General features: G+C 45.9%; 1 protein-coding gene across 1 annotated transcript in view; it reads right to left on the bottom strand.

Moving 5' to 3' along the window:
- Positions 1-5784: 5784 nt before the first annotated feature.
- Positions 5785-15631, bottom strand: part of PATL1 (PAT1 homolog 1, processing body mRNA decay factor) — a 63816-nt gene continuing 53969 nt past the window's right edge. Inside the window, exons 16-19 of the mRNA XM_075841886.1 lie at positions 15427-15567; positions 9849-9937; positions 7939-8088; positions 5785-6197 (exon numbers count right to left, since the gene is read on the bottom strand). Of these exons, the coding sequence (XP_075698001.1) occupies positions 6179-6197; positions 7939-8088; positions 9849-9937; positions 15427-15567 (399 nt within the window). The 3' untranslated portion in view covers positions 5785-6178. The remainder of the gene's footprint in view (positions 6198-7938; positions 8089-9848; positions 9938-15426; positions 15568-15631) is intronic.

Raw genomic sequence — 15631 nt, 5'->3', positions numbered from 1 at the left:
GTTCACCGTGGCATTTAGGTTTTCACGTGCAGGCCATTCATCTGAATGAATCACTGGACCAGTTTCACATTCTACATTTGCGTCACTATCTTCGGAGGAGCGTTATCGGCATTTCACAATTAAATCTCCGTCGACCAGCAAATCTTGCCTCGTGAATTTGCATGGGGCTAATTTCCGTGCCCCCCATTTTACCTTGTGTACGATGACTCCCCACACCTCCCGGCACATGTTTTTTCACCATATGTGGACAGCTTTGCTACTAGGTCATCCCATGGACGCTCCAGTGATACAAAAGCAACCAGGACTGCGGCTGTATTGAAGGTGTTACCTTTGAAGAGGGGCTGCCATGTGGGTGGATGTGGGGTTATCACACACGTGGCACAGTCGTGGGGGGGGTTGGGGGTGCTCCTCCGGGCAGCACGGAGCCAGCGCCTGGAGGACTTTGTTTTTGGACTGGGTGGAGGCGATACAAAGGCCATGGGAATCAAGATAGGGGAGTCCCCGAGGTACTGTAATGAGTGTGCCGGCTGGACGGCCATCCAGTCTCCCGATGCACAGGGGAGCTCCGGTGATAACTTTCCATATATGGACAGGTACGTTATTGAAGCTTCAATCGTATCCATTAAACGTACGCTGTGCCGGATGCCTAACAGTGGCATCCATCACCCATCGGCTATAATGGTATCTGTTTAACGAGCACGTAACGAAATGGGTCTTGAAAGTTCATGACATACATTAAATGGATAACATTAGAGCCTATGGTACATATAGGGTGAATGTCAGGAGTTAAAGTGTAGCTAAACGTTTAACAAACTTCTGACATGTCAAGTTTTGATTGGTGGGGGTCCGAACACCAAGACCCCCACGAATCACTAAAACGAAGAAGCTGAAGCGCTAGTGTGAGCGCTCAACCACTTCGTGTCTGTTCGGCTTTTGATGGAGGAGATGGAGGAGGAGGAGGAGGATGATGATGATAACCGTCCTGGCATGGCTGGAGGCGATGTCTAATCATTCTCCCGTCGCTCCGGTGAAATACCTGCGGGAGTGACATCACAGTGTGATCTCACGAGATCATGCGGTGCTGCGACTAACGCTAGACATGAATGAAGAGGAGTGTATGACGCCAATTTGTCACTGATTGGTCAGCGTCATACACTTTTCTTTACAACACCCACTTGGTGAAACTGTTGGGCTTTTACAAAAAAAAAACTTGCGTAAATGTAAAAACGATCAGAACTTCGTCACTAATAAAAGTTAACAAAACAGTAGTTGCCTACAACAAAGCGTTTATTCGATTGGGCAGGCGATAGAGAAATATTAAACTTGTGACAGAGCCTCTTTAAAGGAGAACCTTTCACCTCCCCATACATGTGCAGCGTGTAATAGTCAGGGCTTCACAAACTCCCTCCCGCGAGAACACGCACATACAGAGAGCACACTCTGCAGAACCGCCAGCCTGTGCGTGCGCTCGCGGGAGGGAACACAGCTCAGGCCGCCCTGACACTGCCCGTAGCTGATTGGACTGTGTCAGAGTGAAGACCTCGCTCCCCTTTGCCATTTAGTTAGATAGAAATGCTCCCATTGACAGTTCAGAGGCTTATTACATATCGGCACCAAATATAAATGGCACGATATGTAACCGACGTGAGACAGTGTTTGTGAAGCCCGGCCTATTACACGCTGCACACGTATGGGCAGGTGAAAGGTTCTCTTTAAGGCCGCCGCTGGAGCACAAATACTATTTGGAATAGGGTCTTGCAAAGCTATGATTGCTTCGAATTCTCCTCTGACCGTTAGGGGAACTCTGAACACACCGTTCCAAAGATATTTTTCGGAGATTTCCTAACCAAAACTGCATCTCCTGGCAAAGCGTGAGGGCCATTTGAACCCCGGTTGTAACGCGACAACTCTTCCAATAAATCTTGCCAGATCACTTAGGAGAGAAAATCCATGGTGAGAATTATGCTCACCCTCTCTATGAAGCCCAACCATTTTTCTGATGGAACTTGTAATTGAAACATCTTTGTAACTAGGTTGAAACCTATGTGAAAACCGGTGTCTAATAGGGTAGACATTAGCAGGTCTCTGTGTGTAGCCAAGATCTCCTTTTCCTGAAGAAATAAAAGTATGTCGTCTAGGTATATTATGCATAGAACACCTTCCTCTCTCTGGAAGGCTATGATAGCTTTCATTACCCCCATAATAGTATACGGGCCATTTGAGAGGCCAAATACATTCCATTGGTAAAGGCGGCTTCTCCACTTGAACTGGAGGAGGAATCTGTCCTCGAAACAAACTCTTGTCCATTAAGAACCTGTTTACAGATTTTACATTGAGGACCGGTCTGACTGATCCATCCTGTTTTGCGATCGTAAATAAATGCCGGTCCAGGCTCTCTGTTCCGGATGAGCTAAGGAAATCTCCCCCTCTGCTAATGCTTGTTCTAGGACAACATCTACACTCCCGTTTGTCCTGAATCTGTCTTTGAAACTGTTCCAAGTGGGGTGAAGGAAATACCTCAGGATACATGTCAGGTGAGGCAAACACCTCACAGCAATTTTTTCCCCATGGGTTTGCTCAAATGAACAGAGTATTCATAAGGGGGACACTTGTCTGTTAACCCTCCTAAAAATGCCCGTAAGTGATGTATTGGGTCTTTCCTCCTATAGACCTTTGAGACTCCTGTTTAGAGTCAGAGAAAACAGAGAGGAATAATTCTTTAGAAGAAAAGGGAGCTGCATTACACTTTCTGGGAGCGCTCTGCGGAGAATTTCACAGAGACCAACACTGCCACAGAGAGTTTTGCTCTATTGCTGCTGAAAAAATTCTGAGGGTAATCGCGTGCGCGCGCGCGCACGCACGCACCTAACCACAGGTACGAGGTAGCAGTGGACACTTCAATTCTGCTGCAAATCCTGGAGGATCCCGCCAGCACCCAATAGCTGGTGCTAGGTGGCTGCCGCCGAAGAACAAAGAGGGGATGGCCGCCTCCAACAGCCCATCGCTTAATCTTTGCCCTCAGGTCTGCCATCTTTGTGCTTTTATTAAAAGAGATTAGAGATTTAGAGCAATATAATATGGATCTCACAACATGGCGACAAAACTATTTTCTTTTTAACAATTCGTTTTTTTTTTCTTTGTCAAAGTAGTAAAACATACCAAAAACTAGAAGAAGCCAGAATGCTGGCGAAAGGCGCGTCGGGTGCTCTTATATTTTAATGTCCACTGGTGCACTTAAGGCCAAGTTGCCATATCCAGGCTCTTTTGCTATCAATTGCTTCCATTGCATTTCTGACAGCAGTCGGCTGTTCAACTTACAGCACGAGCGTGCTATCAGCGCAGCACGCCCTGCTGTTATTCCCGAGCAGCTGGGTGTCAGCTCCTACCAGCCGCTACGCTCCTTTTGACCGCCGGTGAATCCACCGTGCGGTCTTATCGTTGGGCTCACAGCACCAACGTGCTGTCAGCGCAGCACACCCCGCTGTCATTCTTGAGGGGCTGGGTGTGAACTCCCACCAGCCGCTACGCTCCTTTTGACCGCCGGTGAATTCACCGAGCGGTCCTGTCATTGGTGCACTCATTGGACCGGGGCTGCTGCCTTGCAGGATAGCTCATCCTGCGGGGCTCCTTGATCTCCCAGCACTGGAGACATCGCTCCGTTCTGAGAATCATCACACTTGCCGAATCTGACTCCACTGACAGTTGAGTCACACTTCGGCAGAGTGTTGCGATACCGCCTCTCAGCTGATGCTGAGCGCGGCCACAGTTAGGCAACCCCGGCTGTTCCTACAGATGTGATACACAACATGACCCACTCACTGTCTTACATCTGTACATACTGCTTTTGATTCTCAATAAAATTTATTCTACCTTCTCTAAGCCCTATGTCATTCAGCATGGCGATCACAATGCTATACAATTGACAGCTCTGCAGCTATCACTGCGCCACACGCTCAGGTTTTGGTTCACTCAGATCTTTACCTGTGGACGTATATAGTAAGGTCTCGTTTACACTGTGCCACAGCACAGCCGCATGGTAGTGCTATCGGCTACCATTGCCCTTACATTTGCATAGCTGCAGTCTTAGACCTCAAGCATGGTAGCACAATAGTGTTTTCCTCACCAAAGCACTGTTGATAGCAACACAATCTACGATTTATCCATACACCATATTATACTACACATGGCCCACAGGTATGTGAGTTTGGGGGTCACTCACACATACCTTGGTGCACCATTGGACTTTTAGCTTAATTGTTCATTTAATGTATACCAATAAAAGTTAACTCTTAATTACAGATCACATACTTTCTTTTCCCCCTTCCCCTTCAATCATACGACTTTATTGGGTGGTGCACACCAATGTGATCTGTTGACAATCTTGTATGATAGGTGGTCTTCCACACATCTCCATACCAAAAACTATAAACACTTGGTATTGTCCCGCAGAATAACATTTTGTCGTTTTTACTGCACGGTGAACGCTGTAAAAATAAAACCCAAAAAACAATGGAAGAATCACTATTTCTCACTCAGTCACCCCACAAATTTTTTTTCCCCATTACATTATATGGCACCGTGAAAAGTTGTAACTCAAAAATACAAGCCCTCAAAAGGCTATATTGAAAATTGTAAAAAAGTTATTGGCTTTTGGAAGGAAAAAAAAAATATTAAATGGCTGTCGTGGCAAGGGGTTATGTGGGGGTTCCAGCCCAGAAGCAGACCATGCTGTGGTGCACAGAGGGGATTCCCTTGAGCTTACTCCCCGCAGCCGCATCCTGTAGGTCCGGGAGACTAGACCCGCCTCTACTGCAGGACTTCCGCGAAGAAGCTTTAAAAAAGGCACTTGCTGCCAGAGCCCAGCTTTCTACCCTAATCCTCCTCGGCCGAGTACCTCTGCGCTGCTCATCTCATCCCCGGGGAGAGAGTAGATTAGAAGTGATCCCACACAAACATCACAGGATCCCGCTTTCCCATGTCCTTCAGGGCTGAAAACTACTATAAGAGGGAATTTTACGGCTTTCCGTTTCCCCTGGAAGCACGAAAATCCTCCTGGTGGTGCCGTTGTGGAGATATAGGGGGAAAAGTACTTTGTAAAAGGTGATCTTAGTATAGAGGACCACTTTAGGGGTTTATAAAACTGCTTATAAGGGAACGGGGTCACATTAAACATGCTTTATCTGCTGGCAGCATGTTATATAGCGGTAGGAGCTGAGCAGATAAACCTGTAATTTATGGATAGAAATCCCTGCTCACTGTGGGATAAAGAGTCCAGTGGGTCGGTTCAACCATTGATTGACAGCCTTCCCTGTTGGGAGTGAATACAGAAATCACTGCCAAACACCGAGTAGGACCGCCCACTGGACTCCAGTCCAAACTAAGCAGGGATTTAAATGAACAAATTATAGGTTATCCTGTATCTTTTCACACACAACTATATATCATTCTGTTTAGCTCCTCTTGATCTAGAACCTGCTGCCGGCAGATTTGATACGACTAGTGCCCTTTAAATCTTAAAGCAGTTGTGAGAGTTCATATTCCTTTAAGTGAGTAGGATATATATCTATATATACCCAGAATGTGCATTTTTTGTAGTCTACTCAGCATGTACAGGGTAATGTCTTTATATTGGAGATCACGTAACAATGACAAGTTACTAACTGGACTTTAATAATAGGAAGTTTAAAAATACTGACGACCCATGAGAACTTTGGTCTTAGGATGATCTTGTCATATTAAAAAAACATCTTCTATATTAAAATAACGAGTACTGGAATGCAAATGTACAAACGTATGGTCATTTAAGAGTCCGGTTTAATAATACTTTATATTTATTTACACGGCGCTATATATATATATATTTATATAAAAAAAATAAACAGGATTCATCTGAAAGTTCCTTTCAGTGACATTAGCAACGATGGATCTCACAGAGCCATTCTTTAAAATCCTACATAAGAAATGATATGGGCTCCAGTTTTCATTCGGTCTTGCATCTACTTGGCCGTGTCGTCCTCTAGTTGGTGATGCAGCCCGAGCGGGTCTTATTTTTCCAGGTTTTGCCCTTTCCCTTTACTGCAATGCTTCATAATCACCTTTGTGGGAAGACGTAAAAACCCTTCAAGCAAAGGCTGGAAAGGGACATTGTGGCTGAGGCGAGTCCAAGGTCCGATATTCTTCATGGACTGGGAGCCGACCTGAATTTCCGGGAAAATAAATCCTTAATGAATAAGAGGACTATGTAAAAAAGGAAGAAGTCCTACACATTGATAAACATTTGTAACTTTCTAATATATACCACGTGCCAATCCCCTACACCAGTGATGTCCAACCACCGGGCCGTGGTATTGGTATCTGGTTTCCGCAGGGAATTCTGGGCAAAAAAAACACATCAAATTTTGGTTTACTTTTTCGCCTGGAACGACCGCTGCAGAAAACTGCTGAGAATTCAGCCGGCCTGCTACTTGGGGTGATGTTTAATCCCAGGAGACCACTGTGTTGGCTGCAGCGGCGGTCACATAGGATGAAGCATCATCCCAGGAGGCCGCTGCTACAGCCTTTGATTGGCTGCAGCAGTCACATGGGATGAATAGTCATCCCAGGAGGAAGAAACTTCTGGGTAAGTATAAGATTTCTCTTATTTCTTAGCTGCAGTTTTTTTGCTGTGGAACCGCTGCAACTAAGAAACCGCCATTTGTTGTGGATTTTACCTCCCCATTAAATTCAATGTGGAAAACCCGCAACAAATAAGCAGCATTAACGCAAAAACAATTGAATCGCTGCGGAATAAAACTCTGCACCGCATGTCAATTTGAGTGTTTTTTCTGCTCACTATTTACGCTGCGTGTGGATGAGTTTTGTTCTCGCTCATCCACTTTGCTTCAACTGTATTATGCTACAACTAATTCCGTTGCGGAAAATCTGCAGTACTTACGCAACTCATGAACTGACCCTAAATCCCAAAACACCCCCTCCGGCGGCCCGTGGAAAAATAGTCTTGCATGAAACTGCTCCTTGGTTAAAAAAAGGTTGGGGACCGCTGCATACACCAATTTCAAGGCTAACGAAAAAGGGCAGAGACTTAAGAAAACATGTTCTATACGTCTCATCTTGAAAGCGCTCTCCCACTGTCTAACATAGGAGTTGCCGTACGTAGGAAAGAATTTCCTAAATCTCCCACCCCTCAATCCAGCTTTCAACAAGCCAACAACGGGTGCAGGCAGAATCGAAACGGGGTGTAAATTAGAAACTAAAGTAATGCCTAAAGACTCCCTGAGGCTTCGTTCACATCTGCGCTAGGGCTCCGTTCCGACATAAACGGAAATCATAGGTTTCGGTCACCATTGATTTCAATGGTGACAAGTCCGGTGCCAATGGTTTCTGTTTGTCTCCGTTGTTCAAGGGTTCCGTCAGTAGCGTGAACGAAGCCTTAAAATCATACGTATTGTTAAAGTCTGGAAAAATAGTGCGGACTACCGTCTACCCTCCTAAGCAAACCCCGTCCAAAACACATGCTCCCCCTTCTAGTATATTCCTCCTGGGTAGCTGATAAATCTTAACAGTCAGATGGTGGATTACCTAATTCCAGTCACTACAACGCCAATCTAGGTATGAGCAGTAGAGATGGGTCGTGTCTGAAAATCTAGTTGCTAGGGATACACTGTCTTTTCAATGCAGTTGTCAGACACTAAGTCCCTAGCAACCAGTCTGTCTTCGATAATTCAGGTCTTTAGCTCCGAATTGCCTCCGAATTGTGGGCAAAGAATTGTCATGGAGGCTCGACATATCCAGGATTTTCCTTATTCCTTTCTGTTACATTAGTCATAGATAAATTTAGGTAGAAAAAAAATTATTTAAAAGTTGGATTTAGAGTGGATTAACACGGCTGGGATTGGACCGCTACAATGAGCAATGTCAGGTCGAAAAATCCATATTTACCTAAACTTTGACCGCAGTTGGCAGAGACTTTGATCATCGAGGTATCGTGAAAAGTGTAGCAGAGCAGTGACCGGGGAGCAGAGGGGCTGGGGCAGGGAGTTTGCTTCGATCTGCAAAAGGCAATGGGCAACTTGTGCAACCAGGGGTGTCCTGAAAGACAGAGCATATGTGTTATCATACAAACCGCACACACATGTGTAATTCCTACTTATGAAGGTGTAAATACATGGAAAAAAGAAACCGTAACCAGATATTTTCTTTAAAAGTAGACGATAATTCCACAAAGAAGCAGCATACGACCCAAAATAAAAGGAGATGGACATGACTATTGAATGCTGAAGAGTGGAGAAAACAGCAGGATTACTGTACTACTGAGAAGCAAAGAGGTTCCCCATAATATAACCATTCTGGAGCTCTACATTCTACAATTCCTCTGTTATTCCTCTTAGAAATTTATGAATAAATTGACAAGCAGGTGTTACCAGTTTGGGGGGGGGGGGGTCGCTGCACAATTCTCACACTGTAATCAGTGCGGACGGACCCAGACTGTGTAGAGACCCTCCCTATTAACAAGGGACCTAGTAACATCCAGTTGTAAATGTATTCATACATTTCTAGTAGGGATAACAGAGGCCCAAAGGAGGGACCGGATTGGTTGTTATTGGGAGCTCTTCCTTTCACATTGGGCTTTATTTTTCTTACATACAATACTTCTGCATGCCATGTAATACTTTCTCCTCTCACAGACACAAAGGTCTATTGGTAGAGCACTCTCGATATATGCTCTAACCATAGGACAGTGCAGTTCCTCAGATCCCTAGCTTGTACTTCTTGTATAGGCAGCTCATGATCATGGGTTTTTCGGTGTGTGAATCACTCCGGGGAGAGATCTTCACTATATTTACTTGTGTAGCATTGCTGCCTGTGTCTAGGTGACAAAAACACTCAGAGGACACAGGGCGAACAATGGAGGAGCCCAGATTTGTTGCGGTTAATTTAAAACAAACTACTTTTTACCTGTTACATGCCTGAATAAATCGATGCCAAGAAAACATGACACCGGCCACTAGACCAGCACACGTCAAGTGATCTGCCACGCATTGTGTCATATGACGTCCGTCACAAGACGGGAAAAGCTTCATACCCTTTTAATATATTCATTGGCTACATGCCGAAATATATCACAGGCTCTACGTGCACGGATAAGCCTGTGTTTTGTTTTTTATATAATTTTTTTTAAGAATAAAAAAAAATAAAAAAAAGGAGTAAGGCTGGGTTCACACGAGAATGTTCGGTCCGTAATTGACGGACGTATTTCGGCCGCAAGTCCCGGACCGAACACACTGCGGGGAGCTGGGCTCCTAGCATCATACTTATGTACGACGCTAGGAGTCCCTGCCTCTCCGTGGAACTACTGTCCCGTACTGAAAACATGATTACAGTACGGGACAGTTGTCCCGCAGCGAGGCAGGGACTCCTAGCATCGTACATAACTATGATGATAGGAGCCCGGCTCCCTGCAGTGTGTTCGGTCCGGGACTTGTGGCCGAAATACGTTCCATCCATTACGGACCGAACATTCTCGTGTGAATCCAGTCTAAAAATTACCTGTCAAATGTATGCCGAAAGGACACTCTTGGCATAATTCGGCATAATAGAAAGACTATAGGAATAGTACACTTAACTGTATATTTGTTACGTAGAACTGACGGAAAGGATTATTTTATTTTTTTTTACTTATAGATTACATTTTGACACACCCACCCCAAGTGTCCAACCCACATTGTATTATGCTGGACGTCTCAAAAAAAACAAAACACTTGTGTGAAAATCACACCTATATAGACAGGCTGAAAATAGAAATGTACAGTACAAAATACAGGTGACGATTCTGTGATGCTACAACATACCAAGGAGACTGGCTCAGCGCCGTTGGACATTCAGAGCTCGTCAACTCTTCGCCTCGGTCAAGAATCTGGCACAGGAGGGTCAGGCCAAGCTGTGGGGTCAACGGGAGAAAATTCTGGTTATAATGTCATCATGCGCACTAGTGAGCGTTCACCGTGAAGAACTTTTCTTGTCCAGTTCATTGGGGGACACAGACCTTGGGTATAAGTTATTGCAACTAAGAATTATAGAATTACAGGATATACCCTGCCAACAGACGGTAAGCTATTTCGGGCTGTCTGAAAAGAGTAAGAGGCAGTAACAAGTGTAGAAAAGGTATGTCAAAATGGGCGGGAGCTATGTGGGAAAGGATTTTACGGTGAGTACTCAATCCCGTTTTCTTGTTCGTTACCTTGGAGGGGGGGATAGACTGTGGTATGTCCTAGAGCAGTCCCCAAGGGCGGGAACTGACAAAAGACATGGTTACCTATTTCACAGATGCCTGCAAGACCTCACAACCCAGGAAAGAATCTGAAGAGGCAAAGGTGTGCACCTACTAATACCGGACAAAAGTGTGCAAGGAAGACCATGTGGCCGCCTTGAACACCTAAAGGGCAGAAGCTGGAAGGTGCACTGCCCAGGAAGCCCCAACCACTCTGGTAGATTGGGCCGTGATCCGAAAGGTGGAAACCTAACCCCCGAACCCGGTAAGCCTCGCGAATAGTCATCCTAATGTAGTGAGTGATAGTGGCCTTTGAGGCTGCTAACCCCTTCCTGGGACCCTCCGGGATGATGACTAAAGAATCAGACTCCTGTTACGAAGCAGGGACCGAAAGGCAAGGCGCGGACAATATCCAGGTTGTGGAGAGAATGCTCCCTCAGATGATTGGGAGATAGACAAAAGGATGGTAAAATTATGTCCTCATTCAAGTGAAAAGCTGAGGACATTCTAAGGTTAAGGTACCGTGAGGAGCACCGCCCTGTCCTGATGAAGTCATAAATGGAGAACGGCAAGACAATTCAGGAGACTCCGGATGGAAATCACCGCAACCAGAAAAATCACTTTCCAGGAAAGACGACGAAGGGATATTTCTTACAAGGGTTCGAAGAGAGACAACTGCAAGACCTCCCAAACCAAATTGAGATCCTTAGGCTATGTTCACACGCTTAACAAAAACGGCTGTGAATACGGTGCCGTTTTCAAGGGAAAACAGCTCCTGATTTAAAGCCATTTTTTTTAATCATCAAGCGTTTTTTTGGAGCGTTCTTTCTATTGAGTCAATGATAAACGGCTCAAGAAGAGACATGCACTTAAGATAACGCCCCGTTGGAACAGAACGCCGCATTTTCCCATTGAAATCAATGGGCAGATGTTTAGGCGTTCTGCTTCCGATTTTTCAGGACATTTACGGCCCGAAAAACGTCTGAAAATAGCCCGTGTGAACATACCCTTAGAAGAAAGTGGAGGATGATAAGGGGGAACCACATAAGCAACCCCCTGTAGAAAAGTCCTGACCTCAGATTTAGACGCAAATGAGTGTACAAACAAGATGGAAAGTGCTGACCTGGAGGAAGGAAAGAACTCTAAAAAAGAAAATATCAACGGAGGGTCATTGCGAACATCACACCAATGAAAGTAGAAGTAGGTACAATGGTAAACATGGGCGGAGGAAAGCTTCCTAGCCTCGAGCTTAGTGGGAGTAACACTCTCAGACAGGCCACGAGCCCTCAAAATGGCAGCCTCCACAGCCATGACATTAAACATAGGGACCTCTCTTCCAACAGAATTAAAGGTCGCTAATTGAGGAGGTCGGGACGAAGAGGTGGAGTGAGGTCGGAACTGCCGTCAACAACGATCGAATCCCGCCCAGAAGGACCGAAAGTTGTTCAGGAGGAAGGAAGACTAGCGAGTGTCAAAAGCGACGTCCAGGAAAACGATCTGCTGGGAGGGAAACAGGCAAGACTTGAAGCAGTTGAACATCCAACCTGGAGGGAGACTTGATCAAAATTCTGTCTAGGTACGAGGTGACAGACACCACCCCGGTCCAAAGGAGTGCCTTCGATTAAAATAATTTTTGTAAAAACTCTTGGAGCAATAGGCAAGCCGAAAAGGATGAGCCAAATAATATATAAGGATAGGACAGCGCTGCAAAGCGCAGGCAGCAGATAGGAAATGCAAATACGAAACCTTGTTCCATGGAAACGATGACCGATCGAAGGGATTCCATGCAGTAATGGCAGACTGACGTGTGTTGAGACGCTTACGTTTTTCAGTCCGACAAAATGGTTGGAATAGAACTCCCAAAACCTTTGGATCAGGAGGAACCAGAATAATGACCCCATTGCTCAAAAAAATGCAGTTGCCCCAGTGGGTGACTGAGTAACAGCGGACTGAAATAAACGCTCTACATGAAGTCTGGTAAGTTCGATTTTGTATCCGGAGGATACCACACCCTGAACCCAGGCGTCCGAAATGTGAGAGCCAAACGTCCTTGAAGTGCAGAAGTCCCAGTGTTGTAGAACCCATGAAAGGACCGAAAACGAGGACCTGCCTTCTTGACAGGGGCGGTCTCTGCTTGACCTGGTTTTGGGTCAGGTGGGTGCTCTTGCCACCAGTAGCCTCTGACATGATTTAGACCAATCTGGTCTCGTCCGGCAGATAGCAAAGGTAGTGGCTAAAGCCGGAGTTACCAGTCGGGCAGCATAAAAAAAAATTAGGTACTTGGGTGCATTAAAGATAAGATGGGACAGATCCAACAATTTCTTCTGAGGTGGTCTGGAGAGCAAACTATGACTGTTTGTGCACCCATTCTATGACAGCTCTGCTGCCCCAGACAGAGGCAAAAATAGGCTGTAAGGCGTATCCTGAGGCCTCAAAGACTGACTTAGCAAAGGATTCCATATGGCGATCCAGAGGATCCTTGAAGGATATTGCATCCGCCATAGGCAAAGTAGTAGCTTTGGCCAGATGGGAAACAGGAAAGTCTATCACCGGAGACTTGTCCGACTTGGAAGAGGCCCCTTAGGAAAAAGGGTAGAAGACGTCCAGCTGGCTCGAGTGAGAACTTCTTGTCCGGTTGTTTCCATTCTGTAAAAACAATAACTTAAAGTTCAGAATGAGCTGGAAAACTCGCCTGGGACCGTTGAGGCTGAAGGTAATGGAGTCAGGGGGAAGGAGAGGGCATTGAATCAGTGACTTGTAAGGTGTCACAGATAGTCTTAATAAGCACCTCAACATATGTGGGAGAGGGGGAAGACCCCTTGTCTGTCGAATCGGAGTCGGAATCAGACAGTTCCCCCTCAAACAAGACACCTCTAGCTGGAGAGGAAGCACCGGACCATACCACCAGTGGGGACGAAGGAGACAGAAGAGGCCGGTGAAAGTGAAGACCTAGCCCCGCGTTTGTGGCCTGCTAGGTGAGGAAACGTGGATGTAAAGTGCAGGGTAGGTTGGCCAGTAAAATAAACCATCATGAACTGAGTGATATTCGCTAGATTACCAAGGGTTCTGGAAAGGGAATTGGACCATTCCATATCAAAACACACCATAGCAGGCGTGAGCAGCACAAGGGGTGGCAGGGGTGCAGGAGCCACAGGTGCTTGGCCAGGAGGTCGGCATGCATCATGTAGGGAAGTAGGCTGACCACAAGGAAACCTAGTATTGCATTTGGAGTATGCATAACGAACTAATGGTGTTCTAGTGTGAAGGTTCTCCCTTAGGGTCAGACATGGCAGTAGAGGTGGTTACTACACCTCACACTTGCAAAAAAAAAAAAAAAAAACTATGGTGGTAGAGAAACCATTAAAACCACTCAAGGTACTGGCTAGCAATAACTACCCCCTTAGGAAGTATAGGATGCCTTTACCTAGGTCTACTAGGAAAAAGACACTCCTACAGAGAGTAAAGCTCAGGGACTGAGGCTAGGGCAAGGGTAAGGAAAAAGGGAAAGGGTCAGACCTACCCGGTTTCAGAGTGTCTTGTGCTCACCCTGAGGCGAAGATGCAGCAGCGCTGGTCAAGAGGTCCTGTGTCCCCAGCAGCGTTTATCCAAACGCAGGAGAGTGTGGGAAGATAGGCAATGCTCCTGAACCGTTGCTAATGGCTAATTTCCCATGAGGGGATAGTGAAAAGCGAGGTGAAGCGCAATTGGATGAGCAAAGGGGGACTGCCCCCATGCCTAATAACGCCACATAGTGAGAAAAAAATGGCACCGCCAGTTCAAGGCTAGAGAGAACTGGCGCCGCCTATGGAAAATAATTATAGATGGTGCCACTGGTTAAAGGCCAGCTGGAAATGGCGGTTATCAAGCAATAAGGGCCTGCAGAGCCTGAAGAGAGGTAGTGACCAGTGGGCAAAGTATGTGTTGTAAAACTCACCCTCCTCCATCTCCCAGATGTGTTACCAGCAGGAGCACCCACTCATTAGTTCACCCTTTAGTAAGTGGTAGATGTTGTGAGAGATGGAGATGCTCCTATGCTGATGGGTGACAGAGGAGCTGACGCTCTTGTCCCACTTGTCTTCATAGGCAGGGGGACAACAGCACATTTGTAGGTGGACACTGTGTGCCCGACTTGGAGGAGACAACAGGTGGACTATGTCAGTGTTTCCCAGCTAAAAAGGAAAAACAAATATACTAAAAAAAAAAAAAAAAGCTACAGGAGTGTCTACAGGAGTGTCTACAGGAGTGTCTACAGGAGTGTCTACAGGAGTGTCTACAGGAGTGTCTACAGGAGTGTCTACAGGAGTGTCTACAGGAGTGTCTACAGGAGTGTCTACAGGAGTGTCTACAGGAGTGTCTACAGGAGTGTCTACAGGAGTGTCTGCCTCCTGAATAGCCCAGTGTCTGTAGGCAGGGTATATCCTGTAGCAGGGGCCACCTTTTAAATTCTTCGTGTCACGCCTTCTAGTGGCAACAGCTCATACCCACGGTCTGTGTCCCCCGAAGTAGCGAATGAGAAAAACGCTTTGTTCAATGACTGAAAATTGCGCTTGGTCTGGAGTGACATGTATGAAGTCGCCTCTTTTCAAGCAGTCGCTAGCAAACAAATCACAGCTGTAGCCCCATTTTATATATGAAATGAATCTCTGTAAAATCCATGGAGATCACTTTCTACCTACGCCAAAGCTAAACTTTATTTCTGAATGAAGTGTTCCTAGAGTGCTCTTACTCAGTTTCAACTCAAAATAGGACTACGGATGCACGGCCATTTCTCAGTTAATCCCATTCCCTGGCCATGGGATCCCCCCCCCTCTTTAATTAGACTAGACTGACAAGTCAATAGAAGTAGCACTTATTACCTGGCTAATATTCTACGAAAAGGGTCTTTATGACATCTGTGCGCATCATAGCAAGCTGTGGACTAAATTAAGTTTTGCGATCAATAGAGAAAAATACAGTAATATGGGAATTATGTATTCTAGGTACAATTACATGGCAATGAACCCCTTCCATACCAAAAAATATTCTGCAAACAAGTGTCCTGTCATTTCAGAGCCACACAACATGCTTCCTGGAGGAAAGACCTGACTATGTGCGCAGGAGTAATGCAGAAAAGCAAGTTGGGTGACTCTCATATATTACATGTGCCCCTAGACACTTGCCTTGTTCTGGAGTACAGCCGTAAGCTGCTGTTGAGGGGACGTAACACCAGATCCGCAGAGACACTGTAGCAGGGAAGTGACAGCCAATCCAGACAGCTGACTAACCACCTGGGCGCAGGGCGTAATCAGGCATGGCAGAATCTGGGAGCGAGAGAGATGGGTCAGAAGCTGGTTTTTCTTGAAACTTGTAAGTAGGAGTGGACAT

Source organism: Rhinoderma darwinii, chromosome 11 (assembly GCF_050947455.1).
Source record: "Rhinoderma darwinii isolate aRhiDar2 chromosome 11, aRhiDar2.hap1, whole genome shotgun sequence".
In the NCBI taxonomy this organism is placed as follows: domain Eukaryota; kingdom Metazoa; phylum Chordata; class Amphibia; order Anura; family Rhinodermatidae; genus Rhinoderma; species Rhinoderma darwinii.
Note: the sequence above shows the minus strand (reverse complement) of the source record. Positions and strands in the feature narration are given on the sequence as shown.